The sequence below is a fragment of the Pundamilia nyererei genome, unplaced genomic scaffold (assembly GCF_000239375.1).
Source record: "Pundamilia nyererei isolate P.nyererei 1_Seehausen unplaced genomic scaffold, PunNye1.0 scaffold00064, whole genome shotgun sequence".
Lineage (NCBI taxonomy): Eukaryota > Metazoa > Chordata > Actinopteri > Cichliformes > Cichlidae > Pundamilia > Pundamilia nyererei.
Window position 1 is genome coordinate 1,664,516 of NW_005187465.1, and position 23,733 is coordinate 1,688,248.

Genomic DNA, 23,733 nt, shown 5'->3' on the forward strand with positions numbered 1-23,733 from the left:
TCTTCAAATATTGCATTTTTACCCATAATATTCTTATTTTTGATGCTTCTCAGACAACTAAGCAAAGAGAGCAGAGCCTTAAGGAAGCCGTGGCCCTGCATCAGTTTCAGACGGATGCCAATGACATGGAAGCATGGATCATGGAGACACTTAGACAGGTATCCAGTCAGGAGGTGGGCCACGATGAGTTCTCTACCCAAACTCTAGCTCGCAAGCAGAGGGAGATAGAAGAGGAGATCCAGAGTCACCACCCCCTAATTGACTCTCTGCACGAGCAGGTCCAAGCACTGCCACAGGCCTATGTACATTACCCTGAAGTACGTGTGCTTTCTTTTTCATACTTCTTCAATGATTGCATGCTGTTTGTAGTACTAAATTACTGCCTATTGCTGACTGTAGGTGGATGGTCGTCTGCCTGCTATTGAACAACGTTATGAAGAACTGGAGACCCTGTCAGCAGCTCGACGCCAGGCTCTGGAAGGTGCCCTGGCCCTCTACCGCATGTTCAGTGAAGCTGGTGCCTGTCAGCTCTGGGTGGAGGAAAAGGAACAGTGGTTACATGGCATGGAGATCCCTACAAAGCTGGAGGACTTGGAGGTCGTACAGCAAAGGTGAGTCTGTGGGTGAGGGAAGGTTCGAATGCCAAAGATGATGACAGATTAATTATTTTTCTTCAAAATCTTTTCATGTTTGAAAGACTAAGACGGACACTTGTAGTTGTGAAATGACATTACATGTAATCGCGGAAATTAATGTTGATGACATAAAGCAAAGATGAAAATTGTACATTATATTAATCTAAGCTCTAATCTTAAAAATAAACAGTCAGTGTTTTTAAATCTACTATAATGTCTAGAAATGTCTATGATAGATAGAATGAGTGAATTAATCATGGTGTTTCATTCATGGATATAGATTTGAGACACTGGAACCTGAGATGAACAACCTAGGAACCCGTGTCACTGATGTGAACCAGGTGGCAGAGCAGCTGCTGAGCTCAGACAACTGTAACAAAGACCAAATCCACCAGACAACAGACCAACTAAACAACAGGTCAGAGCTACATTTATGAATTATTGTAACACTATTTCTGCTGAGGAATGTGTATTATTTAAAAGGCGTGCAGGTAGCATTTTAAGCCTGGTCTGTGTTGTCTCTAGATGGAAGGAGTTTCAGCAACTGGCTGGACAAAAGAAACAAGATCTTGAGTCGGCTCTCAACATCCAGAACTACCAACTCGAGTGTAATGAGATCCAGACTTGGATGAAGGAAAAGACCAAAGTTATTGAATCTACTCAGGGTCTTGGCAATGACTTGGCGGGAGTGATGGCACTACAACGCAAACTCACTGGCATGGAGAGGGACCTTGAGGCTATCCAGGTATGGGAGGTGTAAATGTAATGGGTGGAGGGTGGGACCAGAACACCAGTGAAACAAGGCAAAATGAATATAGTATTATTTAGGGTTTTGTGATGAGGTATTTTAGTATAATATATGCAATTTAAATATTTTTCTTTATCTTTTCAGGGAAAATTAGATGACTTGAGAAATGAGGCAGAAAAGTTGGCCAAGGAACATCCAGATCAAGCAGGAGAGATCCAAGGACGCTTGGCAGAGATTCAAGAGGTGTGGGAGGAACTGAACGCCACCATGAAGCGACGGGAAGAGTCACTGGGGGAAGCTAGCAAGCTACAGGGTTTCCTTAGGGATTTGGATGACTTCCAGTCCTGGCTGTCCCGCACCCAGACAGCCGTGGCTTCAGAGGATATTCCCACTTCTCTGCCTGAGGCTGAGAGTTTGCTAGCCCAGCATGAGAGCATCAAGAACGAGGTGGATAACTATAAGGAGGACTATGAAAAGATGCGTGCGGTTGGTGAGGAGGTCACCCAAGGTCAGACAGATGCCCAGCACATGTTTTTGGCCCAGAGGCTCCAGGCATTGGACACTGGCTGGCATGAGTTGCGGCGCATGTGGGAGAATCGGCACAGCCTGTTGGCCCAAGCCTTTGACTTCCAGACTTTCCTGAGAGATGCAAAGCAGGCAGAGGCATTCCTTAACAGCCAGGTTAGGAAAATACTCTTCGACAATGAAATAACAACCTTTTGCCTTATTGGTGCAAAGCAAATAACTGCACGTTTCAGAGAAAATGGATCTGATATTCTATGAAAAATTCTTCTTTACCAGTTCACACATTTTTTAATGTCTTACTCTGTTGTATAAATAAACAGGAAAAAAAGCCTAAAAAAAAAAGTAAAAATCACTGGAATTCGATAATTACCTATGAAAACTGCATATGAGACGATGTTTAACATTCCTTTTGTGTCCATCTCTGCGTAGGAGTACGTGCTGTCCCACACAGAGATGCCCACCAGTCTTCAGGCAGCAGAGGAGGCCATTAAGAAGCATGAGGATTTCCTCACCACCACAGAGGCCAGTGAAGAGAAAATAACTGGTGTGGTGGAAGCTGGAAGACGCCTCATTAATGACTCTAATGCAAACTCGGATAAGATCCAGGAAAAGGTTGATTCAATCCAGGAAAGGTTAGAGTAAAAGAAGGAAGAAAAACTGATATTTATATAACTTTTTATTATTTACATTTTTAATTAGATGTTTGAAGGCTAAACATTTTTTCCCGTTTATTTTCTCCAGACATCTTAAGAATAAAGAGGCTGCAAATGAACTGCTGACCAAGCTTAAGGATAACCGGGAACTTCAGCACTTCCTCCAAGATGGACAAGAGGTAAGAATATGGCTTAGTTGAGTACTAATGCAAACTATTGCATCTTGATATTTACATTGAAACTGAAACTTCCATTATGCTGTTGTCTTTTTCATAGCTCACCTTGTGGATAAATGAGAAGATGCTGACGGCTCAGGACATGTCTTATGATGAGGCCAGAAATCTTCACAGCAAGTGGCAGAAACACCAGGCATTCATGGCAGAGCTGGCCTCCAACAAAGACTGGCTCGACAAAATTGATAAGGTGTGGCCAGTTAAATCAGTAAATGTATAATCATAACATCCATGTCATTATAATTTAATTTCTTTATTTACCTTCCCTTTTGAAAAACTGGAAAATGGCACTGACTTTGACCAAATGGGACATTTAATAACGTTCAAGCTTGTTTTTGTGTCTCATCTCTAACAGGAGGGTCAAGCACTGGTTGCTGAGAAGCCTGAGCTGAAACCTGTTGTCCAGCAGACCCTGGAGGACCTGCAGCGTCAGTGGGAGGAGCTGGAGAGCACAACTCGCACGAAGGCTCAGTGCTTATTTGATGCTAACAGAGCAGAGCTCTTCACACAGAGCTGCTCCGCTCTAGATGTTTGGCTGAAAAACCTTGAAGGTCAGCTGCAAAGTGATGACTATGGAAAAGATCTGACCAGTGTGAACATCCTCCTCAAGAAGCACCAGGTACACTACATAGTACAGAAAAAGCACTTTTAAAATTAGTCTTACAAATACATTTTTAAAATGGGCGAAAAAAGTCTCACTTTTTAAACATGTTCAATATTACATATAATCAAATGAATGTGGTGCAAGTAGCCATGTTTGCTTAGTGGAGCTAAATGTTATGCATTTGTTTCTTTAATGTTTGTGCTCTCTCTATGTAGATGCTGGAGCATCAAATGGAGGTCAGAGAGAAGGAGGTGCAGGCCCTGAAGTCTCAGGCTCTGGCTCTGTCCCAGGAAGATGCCGGACTGGCTGAGATAGATGGTCAGCAACGGCATGTCACCGACAGCTTCGCCAACCTCCAAGACCCACTCAACCTCAGGAGACAGCAGCTGCTCGCCTCCAAAGAAGCACATCAATTCAACAGAGACCTGGAGGATGAAATTGTGAGTGGGATAACCTTAGTGATTCCATCAATAAAATAAACAGTTTCTGACAAAATATATCCTGATATTAAGATAATTAATAATCAATCTTTGCCTCTCAGCTGTGGGTGACAGAAAGGATGCCCCTAGCAACCTCCACAGACCATGGAAAAGACCTGCCCACTGTACAGCTGCTAATCAAGAAGAACCAGGTAAAGTTGCAGCTTTTTCAATATATTTTGAAAAAGTTACAAATTTTCAGTATTATTTTTAGGTGTTGCATTGTAAGTAGCTTAAAGGGCAAAGGTTTGGTATTGATTACTCATAAAATGTGGTCTCATTTTCATATAAGTCACAGTCACAGTCGAGAACAGCCTGAATAAATTTACAGTACAAAAATAATGTATTTTTATGTCTTTATTGAACATTGACCACAGTCATAGAGATAAGACGTAATTTTATGGGTAATCAAGTTCCAATCTGGGTAATCAGGTTCCAAACTTTGACATGCAAGAATCTAAATACTTTAAACAGACACTTGGACTGAGTTTAGAGAGATTTTGAGGAGTAGGGAATGTTAGCCAACTGAGAAAGTTGAATATTGTCTCTGGTTGTGAATCAGACTTTGCAGAAGGAGATTCAAGGCCATCAGCCTCGCATTGATGACATCCACAGACGAGGCAAGACTCAGACCCAGGTAGATGGTGAACGCCAGTCTGTTCTGGAGGATCGCCTAGTTGAACTGCAGAGCCTTTGGGACCAGTTGATCGCCGAGACAGACAAGCGTCATGCCCGTCTAATAGAGGCTAATCGTGCCCAGCAGTTCTATGCTGATGCTGCGGAGGCAGAGGCCTGGATGGGAGAGCAAGAGTTGCACATGATGTCAGAAGAAAAAGCCAAGGTAAGCTCGTGTAAAGTGAGATTTAATTGCTTTTTTTCCCTACATCTTGTGCTTGAAGAAAGTTGATAATTTTCTCTTTTTCTCTCAGGATGAGCAAAATGCTCTAGTGATGGTCAAGAAGCACCAGATCCTTGAGCAGGCACTTGAAGACTACGCCCAAACTATCCACCAACTGGCCAACAGCAGTCGTCTCATGGTCAACAATGAACACCCAGAGAGGTGAGAGCACAAGACGTTGTGAACATTTTCAGATGCCGCACTTCACCTTCTATAAATAGAACAGGACACCCATAACCTCATCTCTCTCATTTTCAATTAAACAGCGAAAGAATCACCTTACGACAAGCCCAAGTTGACAAGCTGTACGCAGGTCTGAAGGACCTTGCTGAGGAGCGTCGGGGACGGCTTCAGGAGAGGCTGAGGCTGACCCAGCTGAAGCGGGAGGTGGATGACCTGGAACAGTGGATTGCAGAGAGAGAGGTGGTTGCTGGCTCCCATGAACTAGGACAGGACTATGAACATGTCACAGTGAGTTTTTTTTCCTCTCAGTAGCATACTTTGGAGACATGAAAGCTCAAAGAGATTTAGCTGAATTAATTATGTTGCTCCCTTTTGCCCTGTTTTTTTCTTTTTCTTTGTACAGATGCTGAGGGACAAGTTCCGGGAGTTTGCTCGTGACACCAGCACTATCGGCCAAGAGCGTGTGGATGGTGTAAATGCACTGGCAGATGATCTGATTGAGTCGGGTCATCCTGAGAACGCCAGTGTTGCTGAATGGAAAGACGGTTTAAACGAGGCCTGGGCTGACCTGCTGGAACTGATTGACACACGCACGCAAATGTTGGCAGCCTCTTATGAGCTGCACCGCTTCCATCAAGATGCCATGGAGGTGCTTGGACGTGTTAAGGAGAAGAGGGAAGCACTGCCTTCTGAACTTGGCCGTGACCTCAACACTGTCCAGCATCTGCACAGACAGCACACCGCTTTTGAACATGACATCCAGGCCCTCAGCGGACAGGTCAGTTATCACTTGCTAAAAGTGATCTCATTTTAGATGGCGAAACTAATATGTGAATACGAGACCAAATATCCCTCTGCTCCTTTGAACTCCTAGGTGAATCAAGTGCAGGATGATGCTGCACGCCTGCAGAAGGCCTACGCTGGTGAGAAAGCGGATGACATTCACAGAAGCGAACATGCTGTGACTTCTGCCTGGGAGGGCCTGCTCGAGGCTGGCGAGGCTCGCAGGCTCCTCCTGCTGGACACCGTGGAGAAATTCCGCTTCTTCAACATGGTGCGAGACCTCATGCTCTGGATGGATGGTGTGAACCTGCAGATTGACGCACATGACAGCCCAAGGTAAATGTCATTTTTTGCTTAAATTTCCACTTACTATAAAATAACTTCAACAATAACTTGTTTATTCATATATAACCTGCCTCTCCTATCTCCTGTGGGTTGTTTTTTTTATAGGGATGTATCTTCTGCAGGGTTAGTAATTGCCAATCATCAAGACATCAGATCAGAGATTGACGCTAGGACAGACAGCTTCACTGCTTGTGTTGAGATGGGAAATACTTTGATCAACAAAAACCACTATGCATCTGATGAGGTATTTTGCAGTGGGTCACATTTACGGTTGGCTTGAGAGAGAACAGTGCATGTTTACAAAAAACAAAAAAACATGTTGACTCAAGAACTGATATCTGAACCTGTTCACCTATTTACAGATCCGAGAAAAACTGACTCAACTCCAGGAAAAAAGAGATAAGATCAACAAAAAATGGCAAGACAAGATGGACCACTTACAAATTGGTATGCATGCTTCACATTTTTGGACTGCACACGGGTGCATTTAGGCCAACAGAGCCGTGGCAAAAGTGCATGGTGTTGTAGGCAAGTTGCTACACGCAAGAGATGGTAGATAACATGCAAACCGGTACCTCCGGTTTAAAGGTCTCTTTATGCAACTGCAGCATTGTACATTGAATTATAATTCTTTTTTTCTCATCCTCTCTGTGTTTTCTTTGTTTTTCTCTCTATATTGTGGCCTTTGGTCATCTTCATATCAGTGCTGGAGGTGTTGCAGTTCGGACGTGATGCTTATGTGGCAGAGTCGTGGTTGGCTGGGCAAGAACCTCTGGTGCGCGCAGCAGAGTTGGGCTCAAATGTGGATGAAGTAGAGAGCCTAATTAAGCGCCATGAAGCCTTTGAGAAACTCGCCACGGCTTGGGAAGAGCGCTTCGTGCAGCTGGAGAAGCTCACTACAGTAAGTAGAGAGATTTGGCTTGTTCTGGAGTACACTGGTAAATGCAGGATGTGTAGGATATAGTACATTCTGCATCATCTATAATTTAGACAATAGAAACCCGACTCCCTTGGTATTACACTAAAAAATGGCTAATTCTTTTCCACTGTTTAGCTTGAAGAGCAAGAAAATCAGAGGAGGCGGGAGGAAGAGGAGAGAGCGAGGCGACCTCCTACTCCTCCAACAGTAGAAGAAGTGCCACAGTCTGAGACAGAAACTCAACCACATGATTCTGCAGCCAGGTACGCCAAAGAGAAGACTGGGTAGAGCACAAGAGTGTTCGTGTAAAGCAAAAACACACTACGAGAGAAAAATGAACATGCTTTCTTTTCCCTCTGTAACACAGAACCAGTCTGGACCAGACCACTCTCAATCAGTCCGTGTCAGTGAACGGAGTACACAGCGACAATGACACATCACAAGTAAGATACGCTTTGTGTGTGTATGCTTCAAGTGCTTCATTGATTTTTACAGAGTTTCCAGCATAATTTAACATGTAGTCCACCGTGTTGTCTTCCTTCATCTCACACATTATTAGATAGGTCATTAAAATTCATATCCATCAGACAGTTTGATCGAACTTATGAAGTGTAATGCCAAGCTGTATATTAGCAAGCAGTTGTGTTTTGCTTGACAGATATGTTTATTATATGTAGCCACTCGTTGGGTTAGGTTCTGGAAAGAAAACTGTGTTACACTTTAAATTCATACATGTTATATGAGTGATTCTCTTCAGTGGCAGATGAAAACAAGTACCCGGTGACTTCATGTGTCAGAGGTGATGGATTGGCTGCTTGTGGGCAGCACTGTTGCAAACCTCTGCAACTGATGCTACAGAGAAAATCACTAAATGAACGAGAACTATTTCTGTGTTTCTGCAGTTCTAGAAGTGCAAGCCATATCCTGACGTTCATCTTTTTGCCCCAGACTTCTTAACAATTTCTTATTGCGTTTTTGCCAGCAGTCATTATCGCTATCGTTGTCAGTGGGAAAGAAATCAGAGCCTAAACGTGTGTGTAAGCCAAAGCAGCAGGAGCGTGTGAGTACCAAGTCACGGTCAGCTTTGTAGCTACCCCTCGTCCCCTTCACAGCCTCCGCTCAGCTCCTGGTCAACTGCAGTGCCTTTTTCCTTCTACTGAGAAGCCATTGCTCTCTGTCACAGATGCAACCATCGCTTTATTTATTCATGAGCTACAGCTATCATTAACGAGCCCCATCGCTGTTTAAAGGCATGATGCAGATTCATGAACACACTATTTTCATGGATCAAATATGCAGTTATATATTTATATGTGCTCATATTGACCAGGACAGGAGTGACTGTAAATGTGGAGCCCAAAGTAAATGTGGTGATAAATGTAGCTGTTCAAAGCTAATTTATATGTAGTTTGTTTTAGTCTTTATCCATGTGTGTGAGTCGCCTTTGAGTGTCAGTCTTTTGATGGAGTTACGTGAGAATCCTTTGTAGAAAAGTACGTGACACAAAAGGTGCCCTGAGTTTCCGTTTTGTACTATAGTCGCAGTACTAGAAGCAAAATCCTGTTGTCTGTGGATGTTTTTTAAGGTTTATAAGATCAATTAAAGCCACAACACTTAAGCTGCAGTATCTCTAAGATCTCAACATCTCCAGTCTTAGAGGTGAACTGTAATTGAGCAATAGTGTAGGACTATTTATTTATATTTTTTATTTGACTGAAGAAGCTGAGATTAGCATCAGAATAATATTTAAATGTATTCACAAGTTGGATTTCGGGTCTCTTTGGAGCAGTTTAAATTAATTTAAAATCTAGCTTAGTGTAGCATGCCTGTTTCCTGTATGTTTGGTTATTTTAATTGTGTGTTTTACCAGTAAGAGTCTGTGCAATGTCAGAATGCTGTGTGATTATGTAGACCTCCTGAACCCTCGCTATGCTGTTATCTCAGGTAATCATACAGTGCTGTCAAAGCAGACGTCATCATAGCTTTTTCGTGTATGGCTGTGAATGGCTGCTTTGCTAATCACCACTTCCATCCAGCTGTGTTTTTTTTTCTGCCCCCCTCACCACCATTCATGTCCTGGTTTTAACCACAGGGCTCAGAGTCTGAGTCAGTGAACGGACCGGGCAGAGACAGCGGACTGGCATCGTCTCGCGTCGATCCGTCTGCCACTTTACCGAGCAGAGGCGCGGCAGACTCGGAGCCAGAGACCATGGAGGGGATGCTCTGTCGAAAACAGGAGATGGAGTCTCACATCAAAAAGGCAGCTACCAGGTGAGCGTTGCTATAAGAAGATTTGTTCACGTGCAAAGAGAAAGAAATGCTGACGTGGCTTTAGTTAGCGATATCAATCTGTATGTAGAACAGTTTAACTTTTATCCTGTTCATTTGTTCCCACAGGTCCTGGCAGAATGTGTATTGTGTCCTACGAAAAGGAAGTCTTGGTTTCTATAAAGACGGCAAGAGTGCTAGCAACGGCATTCCATACCACGGAGAAGTTCCCATCAGCTTGGGAGAGGCTGTGTGTGAAATAGCCCATGACTATAAGAAAAGGAAACACGTATTCAAGCTCAGGTGAGAAGACGGACAGCATGAAGTGTCTGAAAGTTAAAGGCCACGGTGAAATAGTAAGATTGGTGTAATAGACGGTAAATTTACCCCTGACTAAGTGTTGACCCTTTCAACCCTGTGACTGCAGGTTAGGGGATGGGAAAGAGTACCTGTTCCAAGCAAAGGATGAGGTGAGATGTACATAACAGGTTTATATTGCTCAAATCATTAAAACACATTTAGGGGAAAATAAAACATAACCAGCCTCTTTTGTGTGTTGAAAGGCGGAGATGAGCTCCTGGATCCAGTCCATCCTTAGCTCCATTCCAAAAGGATCAGGAGACTCGCCTGGAGCTCCACGGCCCCTCAGCCGTGCCATGACGATGCCGCCCATCTCGCCCAGCTCGGGTGAAGCTGGAGGCGTTACCATGCGCAACAAGGATGGGAAAGAGAAGGATCGCGAGAAGAGGTTCAGCTTCTTCGGCAAGAAGAAATAAAACATTTGTAAAATCATGGATGGGAACTAAATTTGTCAAAATTTCAAAAAACTGAGGCAGATATAAAGGAAAGTACAAACAGGTCATACAAACACACTGCTCTCTGTGCAAGCCCCGAGGAATCTGTCAACAGCTGCGTCATGTAGCTGAGAAAAGTTTTTTTTTTTCTCTCTTTTATTCTCTCCCTCTTTGCTGGTTTTATGTGTCACTTATTTTATTACTCATCCAGTCCACATCTCACTTTAACTGCACCCAACAATCAGAGCCCTCACCCTGTTTTGACCAACAGAGGTCATTAGTGTGAGTCAGAACCGGGGGTGGATGTCATTAGCAGAGAGACAGTTCCAGTCTAGCGAACCGGATCCTCCTCTGTAGGAATATTTGCTCTTCAGTGAGTCTTGATTAGCTAACCCTGTTGTGATACTGTTTCTCTAAAAAACAAAAAAACAAAAAAAAAAAGATGATGGTTTTCCACTCTGCTGCATTTTGATTCATTTGCCCAGTTTTAACTGCTCTCTATTAGAAAGGATCACATTACATCTCTTCTTCTGTTCTTGGTATTGATGTTATTAATCTCAATATTATTGATATCATTATTACTATTTATCTTTTTCAGTTGCTGGCTTGACAAAGACTAATTTGATGGTAGATAATCTTGATTTATGTTGTTGAGAGAAGCAAATTTGGTTTTGTGGAGAATGTCAGCTTGCCCTTGTATGTACTATATCTTTTTGTTTTCTTTGTTTTCTTTTTTCCTTTTTTTTATTTTTAGGAATGACAGTTTATGAGGTGTTCTGACAGGAAAATAAAGCTCATTGAATTTTAGCAGTGTGCAGTAAGTGATCACAATTTTCCTTGGAAAAATAATATATATATTTAATAAGTGGTTTTACTATTTTTTTTATCTCTAATTTTGCCTGTATTTGATTCTTTCTTTTTGAATGATCTTTTCTGCTTGATTTTCAACTTTCTTTCTTTTTTCTGTACAAAGCAGAGAAGATTAGTTTTCTAGCGTGTGCATGTGTGTGTGTGTGTGTGTGCGTGGGTGCGTTTGTGTGAGTTGTGGTGCTGTGGACTTTGCATGTTTATGTTTTTTCGGATCAAGCGTGGCCAGATGGATGCTGCTTTTCGGTACTCAGAATCGGTAAACCGGGCAGAAACAGAAATTAATATCACTGGAATGATTTCCCAGAGCTGTGCTTTTCTTTTGGTTTGAAAATATCTTCAGCTGACATCACTAACGATGATCTTCGAGACAATTTGTTATTTGTTTTAGTCATCTGATATCTATTTCCGTTCTCCACCTACTGATGTGAAGGCACGGGGGCAGTGTGTATAGATAAAAAACTGAAGCACAGGGACCTGAGCAGGACAAAAGGAGGGTTGACAGATGGCTTTACGGGTGAAGTGAGGTGCGTGAAGGTGAGACTGGATAGGCACTGAGGAATGCGCTGTGTGCTTTACAACAAAGAGATATGAGCCTGAGCCTTACTTGAACCCACTACAAATACACTAAACCCACTTTTTTTTTTTTTTTTACTCACCAAACGATTGAGTTGTCAAGGAAGTTTTATAAAAAGATACGAAAGTTTGTTTAAAAAGTGACCTGTGGCAATGACCTCGTGTATGTCAGTGGATTGATTTGGCACCAACCCCAGAAAGAGAAGAATGCCCTCAACTCTTTGATCAGCCGTGCACTCCTGAATATGTGGCATGATTTCAACTAGATTTATACTTCCAAGTGTCCAATCTATGCCATCTACATGTGTTAATATACACATACATTGGACTTGATAATTGGAGAGCAAGTAATAATCAGTTGGCGGTGAAAATAAATCAAATGGCGACCTACTATGGATTATGTAAACAAATGATAGGTGTTAGGTTTGCTAGTCTCCTCACATATTGTACATTTCAAATGAAGAGGGCATTTATAGTATATTGTGAATGTAGACACTACAACCTGACATTCTGCCTTCATATTAATTGGTTGGTGTAGTCAGTTACTTATAACCAAGCATGAATTAACTGCTTATAACAGCAAAGATTCAGCAACGGTTTAACAAACAAACATCTGACGGAGTCCCATAAAAGCAAACAAGCTGCAAGTAACTATTTGTGTTGCACTGATATTGAAAGTAGCTTATTAAAGCTGATTAGTGCTTGGATGGGTATACAGTTCCATAAAAGAGTGGTCAGTTCATAGGAATGCCGCAACAAGTCTGGGTTCAGTTAACAGCACGCGGTCCAAATTTATCAAACCTGCCTCGTCTCTTTAACTGTAAGAGTTTGCATTCCTGAGTGTATGGTGGAGCTCCCAGTTAGTTTCAGTCTGAACTACAATGTGGGATCCAGGTGAAAAAAGGTCATTGCATACATAAGCGAGCCAGTGGAGTTTGCAGACATTGTGCACAGTTTTGAATAAAGGAGTCCTTCCCCTTCCAGCGATAACCGCTCTGAACAGTTTCCATCAGATATTAGGCGATCCAAGTTCAAAGGTCACACAGTGTATTTTCTTATCAGCTCATTTGAATGTGAATGATTCAAACCAGTTTGGCCAAATTGGTCATGTGAAGCAAAAATATTTCTCATACTTGACATACTGTACACAAGCTCTCTCTCTCTCTCTTTCACACACTCACGTATTGATACTGCCCTGTATATTTAATGCAGAGTGACCCTGGCAAACCAGTCTTGTGGAAACGTCCTTAGCTGGCTGTGATTTGATGTTGCAAATGGCATCCTTTTAAAATAACATTGTGCTACTGGTGAGCTTTGACCAGAACATGAGAAGTATGTGTTATTGATGTCAAAGAGTTACGTTTTGATTCTAAGAGTATTTGTAACGATGGAGTACTTAATGAAGCAGAAAACCAACTTGTTAAGTATTACACATGATTGAAAACAGACTGGTGACAATTTGAGCTTCCTTTTTTAGAAGAAGGCAGGATCTTTGCTGTCTAGTGGGAGCTTGCATTTTTTCATCCAGTGGTCTGTCTCGCAGCCTGTCCACCTACCTTCATTTCTTTTGACGAATGTCTGTTCCTTCCTCTGTAATTCAGAGCTGTTAATACCACTACTATTATTAATTGCTATTATTATCATTATTGCTACTGTTGTTCCTATTACTACTACTGTTACTAATGCAACTTATTGCAAAAAGTATAACTGCTGTCCATTTTCAGGTACGCGTCTGTGATATCAGACCTTTCCACACGATGTCAGTGTGCTGTGGAGCATTTTCATTACAAATTGAAGATAATGTTTGTTGACTTGTGTATCTACATCTAATATTAGGAATAATAAAACATGGTTTAATCAAGAACGTGATGCTGTTGAATCTTTTATGTTAAGAAAAAAAAGACATTCTTTTCTGTTAGCGCCTGAATGTTTGATTGTTTTGTCACAACACACTCTGACTAAACTCACTTGTGCCTTTTTTTGTCTTTATTGAACATGTAGGATTATCATTCACAGTTCTGCATGCATGACGTCTTTATTTAGCAACTCACAGATCTTGCTTTAGCAGCAAAAACCTCCACGAGACATGTCGTGCAGCTGCTTTTCCTCATTGTATCAATTGACCATCTCCAACGCTTCTGGCTATAGACTGCTTCATAACAAGCTTTGGGGGATTGCAGTGTCTTATTCAGTGTTATTTCTTTCAGTAGACACATGAACACCAAGTTGTCTGCAGCTGTTTTGCTGTTACCTTTGAGTTAGAGACTTGAATTTCATTCTTTTATAGGAAATGAGTTTTAATGTGAATAGATGAACACAGAGGCCATCAGAAATATTTTGTATCCTTTTTTCCAACTTTCTGCAAATATAATGCTTCACTGAAGATGCACAGAGTCCTGTGAAAACCTTCTTTTTCAATGACTGCAGGTTGTTTAGACAGATTGTGCTTGTAGGCTGAGCTTAAGGAATAAAAATTATATATTCATACAGTACTTCATCTGCTACACTTTAAGTATGTTATTCACATTAGAATCATGCATTAAACTGACTGTGGGACTGTGGGAGGAAGCCAGAGTACCCAGAGGAACTCCACGTAGGCACAGAAAGATCATGCAAATTCCCCGACCAGGGTTTAAATAAGGAACCTTGTTGCTGTGTGGTGATGGTGCTAACCACTCAGCCACCCTAGGTGTGGCTTTGTTTCCTGTAGACAAAATTATTTGATATAGTTCTGGTACTGAGCCATGAGCATGTTAAAGTGATTACACCAGTATAATTATGGCAAAAGCACAATTGCTATCTGGTCTTTTGTGACCTTTTGCTTCTATGAAATATGAAAACTGACCGTCACTTTTATCACACAGCCTCCCCCCACATAACTGCTTTGAATAAATGTTAATGTTGGAGTGAAAGCAGACTGTACTCTGCTCTTCCAGCAGATCTTAAACCTCGCTGCTACACATGTCACGCCATTCACCTCCAAGGCTAATTCTTATTTCTCAGAGTTTTTGGTCCATGTTGACATATCATCACACAGCTGCTGCAGATTTGTCAGCTGAACATACATGTTGCAAATCTCCTATTCCTCCACATCCCAAAGGCTCTCTTGGATTTACATCTGGTGGGTGTGGAAGCCTTGTGAGTACAGTTTGAGATGACTTGAGCTTCATGACGTGGTGTTTTATCCTCCTGCAAGCAGCCGATAGAAGACTAGTACACATAAAGGGATGGACATGGTCAGCAACAATACTCAAATAGGTTGTGGTGTTTAGATGATGCTCAGTTTGCAGTTGACACAATCATGTTTCATGTTGTTTAGGCCAAGTTCTGACCCTATCATCTAAATGAAAACAGAAATCAAGACTCATACGACATTGACAAGTTTGTGCAAATTGTTAACCTCAGTTTCCTGTTCTTAGAAAAAAAACCTGTGTGATTTTCTGCTGCTGCAGCCAATCTGCTTCAAGATTTGACACTCGGAGATGCTCTTCTGCATAGCTAGTTTGCAGTGAGTGGTTAATTGAGTTGCTTTTGCTATCCTGTCAGTCTGGCTAGTCACCTCTGACCGCTCACCAGGATCTACAAGGCATTTTTGCCTAGAGAACTGCCACTCATTGAATATTTTCTCCTTTTTGGACCACTCCCAGTAAACCTAGTTGTCTGCCACATTCAGCATCACCTAAATCACTTTTCTTGCCCATTCTGATGTTCAGATTGAACTTCTGCTGGCTGTCTTGACCATTTCTAAATGCCTTAATGCATTGAGCTGCTGCCATGTGACTAGCTGTTTAGATATTTGAATGAAGGTGTACCTAATAAAGTGGCTGATGAGTGTATAAAGAACACCGAACTACATTTTGTGCACTGGAAGCTTTGTAAGTGATTTAAAACATTACTAACATGATTTGCAGCTTGAAATAATAAAACCCCTTGCAATGGCACGGGGCCAGCAGTAGGGGGCAATGTGTTTCACCTTACTCCACCATCTGCCTACAAGTCCTGACAGAGGGCACACATTACCCGGCAACCACTTTCCCAGTGTATCGAAGCAAGATGGCAGCTGTTGTTGAGAATGTTGTCAAACTGTAAGTGTTGGACTTTTCTACTTACCTTACATGTGTGCAGGTGACACACACAGCCATCACATTGTAACGCCTGTACTATCGTACACCCGCTGTCGTTAGTTAGCTTAGCAGCATTCCAGCTGACTTAGTAAGGTTAGCCAGAGGCGTCGGAGCGTCGTGTCTGTTCACATCCTGGAATGGAAGTGTAAGTTAGCAGACACGCAGCTGACGTTTCTGAAACATGGATCACGAGTCAATGTAGACGAACTTGTGTTCATTCAATCCTCCGTGTATTTTTAGCGGTGTGGCGGCCACTTGTGTTTTTGTGACCAAACGGACGCTGTGGTGCTAACGTCAGTTGAGTATGGCAGCTAGGTGTCACGCTAACAAGCTAAAGAGAGTGTAATTGTGCCTAACGTCGTTAGCGAAGGCTGGAGTGGCTGGAGCGACTAGTTTAAAATGAATGAAAATCCCTCGCTGAAGATTTGAACTCGAGAGCCCGGAGCCATAGCCGGTGTTTCCGATTCACATAAAAGAACTGCTTATAAAGTTTAACGTTTCAAAGACCAGAACACTGTATTGTGCTCTAACGTGCTTCCATTTCCGTCGTCTTACATCGTGTAGCCGTACAGCCCGATTCGGGGTTAATGTCACACGCCAGCTTTAACACGCGTACGTCGTACCTCTACCTGCGATAACTGTGGCAGCACAAACATATAAAACTTACCCGACACACATCAAAATATTTTAATTTGCTTCCAAACTTAATTTCCTTGTGAAATAATACTGACAAAGAATGAAAGATGATGTAATCTTGAAACCAAGTCTGTGCTGTCAAAAACATATAAATGAACTGTTGTTTACATGCTAGATGTGCTGGTTTGAATGAGCTGGTATCCTTTATGTATGCACTATGCTATAGTTACATTGACAGAAATATATTCACCTGATTTCTTTTTTTAATTTCTGTCCCCTCTTCCAACCCAAAGAGCCTCCTCCATCAGAAGTTTATTCCTGGTGAAGGGAGATTTAGTTCCCTTTCCATTGGCTTTCTCTTCATAATATATGAAGCTCTTTACCGTATCATGTGAAGAGCCTTTGAGATAACACTGGTGAAATGGGGCTATATGAAATTTTTTTTTTTGCAACTCAATAGCTGTTTAATTTTTTCCCTTTGCAAGAATAATGCACATCAATCAGCATCACTCTACACATAATAAAACCAGAGCCTATAACTCTGCTGCTCTGAGTATTTCTTCATTTCTGTGGTGTCTCTTTCATAAATCCATTTTCTTCTGCTTATTCTTATCATGGTCACAATTAGGGCTGGACCCTATCCCAGCAGGGCCAACACAGAAAGACAGAAAACCGCACTCACATTCGTACCCATGTAAAATTTTGACTCACCAATTAACCCAAACCCCCTCGGTACGTGTCTCTGGGCTGTGGGATGAAGCGTTTTTACATAATCAGACAACATATACGCCACTACAAGAATACGTCAGTACTAGCCAACCCATGTGTGTATCTGGTGTGCTCTCACGCATTTGTGACGGCTTCTTTCTAGTTAATTCACCCTGCCTGAAATGATTTCTCTGGAAAGAAAAGCAAGTGTTCATTTTCGGCTGGACCCCACAGAGCACAGACAGCTTTTTGCAATGTTATTATGGCCTTACAGCAAGTTAAATAATGAAGTCTTTAACTGGAGATTGAAATCTATGAAAAGCTTCTTTAAGGTTTAACACAATTACATGGTTTATTATCTCATCAGGACTGAACTGCTGCCCTCTGGGGGTTCCTGACAGCCTCGAGAGGTGCAGTTGTTGCATCACGAGGTTCTTTGTGCCACCCCCCCCCCCCCTTTTTTTTTTTTCTTTGACACTTGATAGCTTGAGGGAATTGTAAGATGTCTTCCTGTCTCAGTTTGAGTAGCTTCAGCCCTCAGCTTCTTTAAAAGGGATTAAGCAAGCAGCACTCTAACAGTATATTTATGCTATAAACACTGAACACTTGGCTGTGCCTGTGCTTCTACCAAAGCTCGTCGTCGTTGTTGTTGTTGATGCACCAACAAAAGAGCACCTGCTGTTGCACTAAACATTTAGTCTGAAGCACAAAGACTGCTTAGTAGGAGGCAGCAGAGCAAAAAAACACAAGCAGTTTTAAAATAAACTGAGACCGCACTTGTTTTGGAGCGGCAACAGCTGCTGATTTCTGTCTTGGAGCCATAATAGACCTAATGACCAGCATCTGCCTCTGGTTTTGTTTCATCAGGCTGGGAGAGCAGTACTACAGAGATGCCATGGAGCAGTGTCACAACTACAATGCCAGGCTGTGCGCCGAGAGGAGCGTTCGGATGCCGTTCCTGGACTCGCAGACCGGCGTGGCTCAGAGCAACTGTTATATCTGGATGGAGAAAAGACACAGGGGACCAGGTGAGACACCATACATGAGCGTCGAACTGCTCACCTGCGCTAAACGCGTTTAAAGTTGTAAGAGCTGGACAAAATGAGCAGCAGAGAAGTGATCCAGAGGAAGCTGCACAGATGCTGTGAAGCATTCGTTATTAAGATGAGTGATTAAGTGATTAAGATGAATCATCATTTCCGCTGTTTATCAGAATTTCTCGAAGGAGCTACAAATAACCTCAATGCCTTCAAAACAAAGGACTAAATACACCATGCATGCATGTTCAAAATCACAAACAGAGCTTGTGTACTTAATGCAACTCCCTGGCAGCCAGGTGGTGCCTGCTCGTGTTTAAATGCGAAAATAACCGATTCTGAAAAGGACAGTCTAAGAAAATTCAAACGGAGCCTGTGGATTTTTTTTCCCCCTGCCAGTGTGTCAGAACTGTCTGATAACTGTGAACGCCTTCCTGTTCTGCCTTCCCTCAGGCATGGCTCCAGGACAGCTGTACACTTACCCAGCCAGGAGGTGGAGAAAGAAACGAAGATCTCATCCTTCAGAAGACCCCCGGCTTATCTTCCCTCCGGTTAAATCAGGTAGCACAGTAGCTCTGAGCAGCTTAGCTTATTCTCCTATTTTAGTGTGTCAGCATTTAAGGTGGATATCAAAGACTTTGCGGGGATGAACATGTGGTGCTATCTTGTAACAGATATCCATCAATAATTAAATCCAACTTGAATTGTACCTGTGCTTACAGTTGTATGTATCAGTGTTGGTGTTGTTCCTGCTGACTAAGCAGGAGAAAACATGATATGTCGACTAGTTTAAAAGTCAGAAAAGACTCAAAATTGATGCTAATCACGGGGCAAACAAGTATTTGAATGTCGTTGACATGTGTGGCTCTTTGTGCCACGCATAACATAGCTTACACCTTATATCTGATTGGTTTGCTGAGTGCGGCTGACATTAGCAGTGCTAGCACCAGCAGTTTTCTGTCCTTGTGGTTTAACATCCTCATGCTTGTGCAGAATGTGGTCGCACACTGTTCAGAGGGCTGGTTTTGAGGCAGTTTACTCTGACATTGAGTACACACAACGGCTCATTTTCTAGATCAGTGCAGAAACTTGTTTCATGCTGATAGCTCACCGTATCATCTTGTTTGCCACTACACAGAGCTGCAAAATAGGCTGGTTTTACCTCACTAGAATATCCCTAATTATTTTAACCAACTAAAATGTCTGGCACCAACATTTTCAGGTATATTATATTGTGTTTTGCCTTTCCTGATTTCATAGAGCTAGATTTAGGACTGAAGAAGGATGCTCTGTTGTCATCGGATGGCAGCAGCCTGGAGGCCCTGCTGAAGGGGGACTCCTTGGACAAAAGGACATCCGCAGACCTCCGAGGATCTGAGGAGGATTCCAACATGAGTGATTACACCGGAGGCCTGAACCCTGCCGCCCGGATCAGAAAGGTTCTTGTTTTGAGATTTGAAGTAAAGCTGCTATAGATGGAAAAGTGGAATATAATACACCCCATTGTCATGCCTTCCTCATCCCTGTCAACACAGAGAATCATCGAGCCTGACGACTTCCTGGACGACCTTGACGATGAAGACTATGAAGAAGACACGCCTAAAAGAAGAGGCAAAGGGAAAGGGAAGGTAAATAACGGCTGTCGATCGATGCGGTTTCTCGATCCCAAGCATGCGTTTAAGGGCCCGTCTGAGTCTAATAATGTGCGCAGGGCCGAGGAGTGGGCAGCAGCAGGAAGAAGCTGGACACGGCAGCACTGGAGGACCGAGACAAGCCGTACGCCTGTGACAGTGAGTCCTGTTGGCTGAGAGTAGAGCATGTGAATACAGCTCCGAGTAGAAGGTCACCGCAGGTGTTCATAGCTGTAATGTTTATATTAGCTCGAGTCCTCATTAACTATCACATTTTAATTCACCCTCTTCTTTTTCTTTTCATGTGTTCCATCTTTTCTCTGTTCTTCGTTAGACTTCTTATATCTGATATTTACAAAGCTAGTCGATCTGTATTTTTGCCACTATGATGTCATACTTTAATTTACAGGTATTTCCATGTGCAGGGAGAGGAAAAAAAGTCTTCCTCCTTTTTGGTGTTGTCAGACTGCTTGATGTGTTTTGTTTTTTCCTCTTTTGTGAAGCCTTTTCACTTTGAGCTTCAGTGCTCAGTAGGTCATTGCCGACTGACTTGACTGATCCTCTGTCGGTCTGAGTCTCTGTCTGTGCTTTCTCTTCTCCTTCTCTTCTCTTCTCTCTTTCAGACACTCTCAAACAAAAGCATATTTCAAAACCTTCTGAAAGAGGTATACTTCTCTTCATTCCTTTTCACTCCAGTCTGCCGTGTCTTTTGTCTTTGCTGCCTGTTTTTATTTTCTGTCTGTTACCAAGTAGATTTGCTCTTTGTGTAGTTCAGTTCATAAATTAAATGTTCTGTTACACACATCGTCCTGAATTGTAATTAACTACATTTGGAGAGCGTAAATGCCCTGTTATTATATGCTTTACCTAAAGTGTAGTTTGTAATCATGTAATCAGCCACATATACGAGTCATCTCAGCTTACAGAAGATTAGCAGTGGCCTTTAAAAGTTACTTTTTCCACTCAATCTGGCCTTGAACCTCCTACAGATTTTGATAAGCTGGAAGCTAGATCCTGCTGCTGATGTTTTCTTCCCCTTTTGTGAGTGCGTGTGCTGTTTTTCCCCCCTGTGTTATGTTAATTTTGACTGCATTTCTCCTCTTCACCACCTCTGCACCCTGTAAAATCTCATTCCATGTTCCATGTGTTCGCTTGATTTTTGAGTCACTTTAATGTCTGCTTGACTTTATGGGGAGTATTTTGTTTTCTCCCTCCCCCACCAACCCCACCCACACAAAAAATAGTTTCTGTTTGGTTGTTAGCCTCTTGGTTAGATGCTTCCCGAAAGTCGAAGACCTAGGATTGCTGGACTTTTGAGGAAATGAAAATTAGAGAAAGTGTGGAAGTGAAAGAAGAAGTACTGTGTTTGACTGCTATGACAAACATCACACCCACCCTCCCTGTGACAACGGCTTCACACAGTGGCATCTTTGTTCTCCTTTAAGTCAGTAAATCCTCCTTGCACAATCCCACTGGCTTTCTCAACTGTTAAAAGAATACCAGTTCAAATCAGAAACATGATGTTTTGCAAAATGGTCACATGCGTTTCTTAGTTTTGTTTCAGTGCAGTGAGGTCTCGAGTCAAAACACTGTCAATGCTTCTAAGACCCTTAAACTGCAGAAGCTAAAGCCAAGATCAGAGCAGTTCCAGCATATTAGCTGCAGCAGGAGTGGTCGAGATGCTGTCTTATTATTGTGCTTTACTGTAGATTTCGAGCAAAGAGGAAGCTTGTCTCAAGTAAACAAATAAATACATAAATAAAGCATGTTGTTCATCTTTCCTATTATTTCACCGCCAGTTTATCATGTCATTGTGCCAATTTTGATACTCAACAGAAAGCAGGAGACATCAGGAACCTGGTGGGTTCTTAAGTGATTTCTCTTCTCCCTCCCCCATCATCACTTTACCACATGAAAAGTTGTTGACATGTATTGAGAGAAACCACCACACGAGAGTCGTAGCTTTCTGTCTCGCTGTGTCACTAGTCTATGTTGTGTCTAATTTTTTCCTTTATTCACATAGTCAAAGGCATTGTGTCAGTTAAAAAAAAATAGAAATACTAATAGTTGTATCAATAATTGCAAAGTAACTGTTTTTCAGTTACAGCAGTTAAATATGTGCATGATATGAGGCTACATTGTAAGTAGGACACTGCTGCAAGAGTCCTTTGATCATCTTAAGATACTTTTAAAGATGCTAATTATGATAATGTGAACAGTAGGAAGGGTTTCACCCTCCTCATCAGCTTTAAGATGTCCCATGATAGCACTGTAAAGAATAGTCCTTTTCTCCATGAGTCACCTTCACCTTCCTCCACTGACGTGGTAGAAACACCTGATTTGACTGGTCTGTTCTTTGTTTTCATATCATACATGTCGTATTTTGTGGTTTTGGTGGCAGTCTGTGGGAAGCGCTACAAGAACCGTCCTGGCCTGAGCTACCACTACACCCACTCCCACCTGGCCGAGGAGGAGGGTGAGGAGAAAGACGACATGGAAATGAACGAGCCCGCCCTGTCGCTGCCCGAGGAGCCAAAAAGTAAGCGACAGCGGCGCAATGTCGATTCGGAGGAGTCGTCAGTTGATTATCTGAGGTCACAGCGTCGGTGTAACTGATCACTGATATTGGCCTGCATGTTTTCATCTTCCCACGCAGCTCCAAAGAAAGGTCCAGATGGGCTCGCGTTGCCTAATAATTACTGTGATTTCTGTCTGGGAGACTCCAAAACTAATCACAAGACCGGCCAATCAGAGGAGCTGGTGTCCTGCTCTGACTGTGGACGTTCAGGTAAATAAGAGTAGCGATATGAGAAAAGCCACGCAGCAAGTTTTCTTGGAAAGATGTAACGTGTTTAAACGCTTTTCTCGACGCAGGCCACCCCTCCTGCCTGCAGTTCACTCCTGTAATGATGGCCGCCGTCAAGACGTACCGCTGGCAGTGCATAGAGTGCAAATGCTGCAACATGTGCGGCACATCGGAGAATGATGTGAGTCGTCTTTAGAGATTGTTTGCTTGTCTCTTGGTTAAAGTGAGATCTAGGTTGTTTGTGCAGAGAACTGGAGTGTTTTTGTTTTCCAGGATCAGCTTCTGTTCTGCGATGACTGCGATAGAGGCTATCACATGTACTGTCTCAACCCCCCCATGTCTGAACCTCCAGAGGGTAAGTCCACCCTTTTTTTTTTTTTTTTTTTTTTTACTACTTCCTAGAAAAGAATGAATCTGAAGCCCTTTTCACAGATGACCTGCAGCTGCATTTTCTAGACGTCACGCAAAGGTGGTGAATGGGAGATTACAAATGTCTGAGGCATTTATTCTGGACAGGAGCTCGTCTTTAACCCGTCAGCGGCGTTGTGCAAAACGACTCCATGATGTCGGATTGTGTGAATAGAAGAGTGCGTTTACCACACAGGGTATTTCCAGTAATGCGAACGTGGATTATTTCCTGCTGTGTGCTAAATGTAGACGGGACTGCTGTGGAAAATGTCACATCCTGATTCTCTCATTATCACACATGTCCAAAGTTCATGTGTGAATCTTACAGTTCAATAATAGTTGACTGCTTCAGTTCCATGTAATATTTCAGTTAAGTATACAGTTCATGTGATTTGAAAATCATTGCTTTCTATTTTTATTTACAATTTAGAACGTGTGTGTGTGTGTGTGTGTGTGTGTGTGTGTGTGTGTGTGTGTGTGTGTGTGTGTGTGTGTGTGTGTGTGTGTGTGTGTGTGTGTGAGAGTGAACGAGCAGCACTCAGAGCATAAGCCTCCGCCAAGGCAGCTCACTCTCTGGGCATTGTTTACTTTAGGGTAGCATGACAGATGTTTACTTTGATTACACAAACATTATGTAGGAGTAGGTAATGGATAATTGGTATTGATTTTTAAATAACTGAACATGGCAAAAATCCAACAAAGTTGATTTTTTTTTTTTAAGGTTGAGCAAAAGGACATAAAATATCTGCAATCGCAGTCACGCACATAGAGAGCCAAGTTTACACAACCTGGACAAAAGCCTTCGGACAAAGCTGTAATAAATCTGCTTTTATATCAAGTTTTTGTCTCAGCAGCTTCTGAGAGTTGAAGCTC

The 23,733-nt window shown here is 42.4% G+C and overlaps 2 protein-coding genes across 6 annotated transcripts in view; both read left to right on the top strand.

The window, feature by feature from the left end:
* sptbn2 (spectrin, beta, non-erythrocytic 2) overlaps window positions 1-10,065 on the top strand; it is a 46,983-nt gene extending 36,918 nt beyond the window's left edge. For 2 of the 5 annotated variants that reach the window (XM_005735488.2, XM_005735490.1), the window contains 26 exons: window positions 54-317; window positions 400-611; window positions 916-1,053; window positions 1,161-1,380; window positions 1,528-2,064; window positions 2,338-2,540; window positions 2,650-2,740; window positions 2,838-2,984; window positions 3,150-3,413; window positions 3,614-3,838; window positions 3,940-4,029; window positions 4,440-4,718; window positions 4,807-4,937; window positions 5,042-5,246; window positions 5,362-5,736; window positions 5,833-6,077; window positions 6,192-6,330; window positions 6,449-6,533; window positions 6,791-6,987; window positions 7,141-7,268; window positions 7,373-7,448; window positions 7,988-8,065; window positions 9,098-9,276; window positions 9,403-9,576; window positions 9,701-9,743; window positions 9,837-10,065. In XM_005735488.2, the coding sequence (XP_005735545.1) occupies window positions 54-317; window positions 400-611; window positions 916-1,053; window positions 1,161-1,380; window positions 1,528-2,064; window positions 2,338-2,540; window positions 2,650-2,740; window positions 2,838-2,984; window positions 3,150-3,413; window positions 3,614-3,838; window positions 3,940-4,029; window positions 4,440-4,718; window positions 4,807-4,937; window positions 5,042-5,246; window positions 5,362-5,736; window positions 5,833-6,077; window positions 6,192-6,330; window positions 6,449-6,533; window positions 6,791-6,987; window positions 7,141-7,268; window positions 7,373-7,448; window positions 7,988-8,065; window positions 9,098-9,276; window positions 9,403-9,576; window positions 9,701-9,743; window positions 9,837-10,049 (4,938 nt within the window). In that variant the 3' untranslated portion in view covers window positions 10,050-10,065. The remainder of the gene's footprint in view (window positions 1-53; window positions 318-399; window positions 612-915; window positions 1,054-1,160; window positions 1,381-1,527; window positions 2,065-2,337; window positions 2,541-2,649; window positions 2,741-2,837; window positions 2,985-3,149; window positions 3,414-3,613; window positions 3,839-3,939; window positions 4,030-4,439; window positions 4,719-4,806; window positions 4,938-5,041; window positions 5,247-5,361; window positions 5,737-5,832; window positions 6,078-6,191; window positions 6,331-6,448; window positions 6,534-6,790; window positions 6,988-7,140; window positions 7,269-7,372; window positions 7,449-7,987; window positions 8,066-9,097; window positions 9,277-9,402; window positions 9,577-9,700; window positions 9,744-9,836) is intronic. The other 3 variants (XM_013911460.1, XM_013911461.1, XM_005735489.2) reach the window with 2 other exon arrangements.
* A 5,443-nt stretch (window positions 10,066-15,508) lies between these two features.
* dpf2 (double PHD fingers 2) overlaps window positions 15,509-23,733 on the top strand; it is a 10,672-nt gene continuing 2,447 nt past the window's right edge. Inside the window, exons 1-12 of the mRNA XM_013911432.1 lie at window positions 15,509-15,595; window positions 17,846-18,006; window positions 18,469-18,576; window positions 19,276-19,454; window positions 19,551-19,643; window positions 19,727-19,805; window positions 20,270-20,311; window positions 21,483-21,506; window positions 22,048-22,185; window positions 22,303-22,434; window positions 22,521-22,633; window positions 22,726-22,811. Coding sequence (XP_013766886.1) covers window positions 15,564-15,595; window positions 17,846-18,006; window positions 18,469-18,576; window positions 19,276-19,454; window positions 19,551-19,643; window positions 19,727-19,805; window positions 20,270-20,311; window positions 21,483-21,506; window positions 22,048-22,185; window positions 22,303-22,434; window positions 22,521-22,633; window positions 22,726-22,811 — 1,187 coding nt within the window. The 5' untranslated portion in view covers window positions 15,509-15,563. The remainder of the gene's footprint in view (window positions 15,596-17,845; window positions 18,007-18,468; window positions 18,577-19,275; window positions 19,455-19,550; window positions 19,644-19,726; window positions 19,806-20,269; window positions 20,312-21,482; window positions 21,507-22,047; window positions 22,186-22,302; window positions 22,435-22,520; window positions 22,634-22,725; window positions 22,812-23,733) is intronic.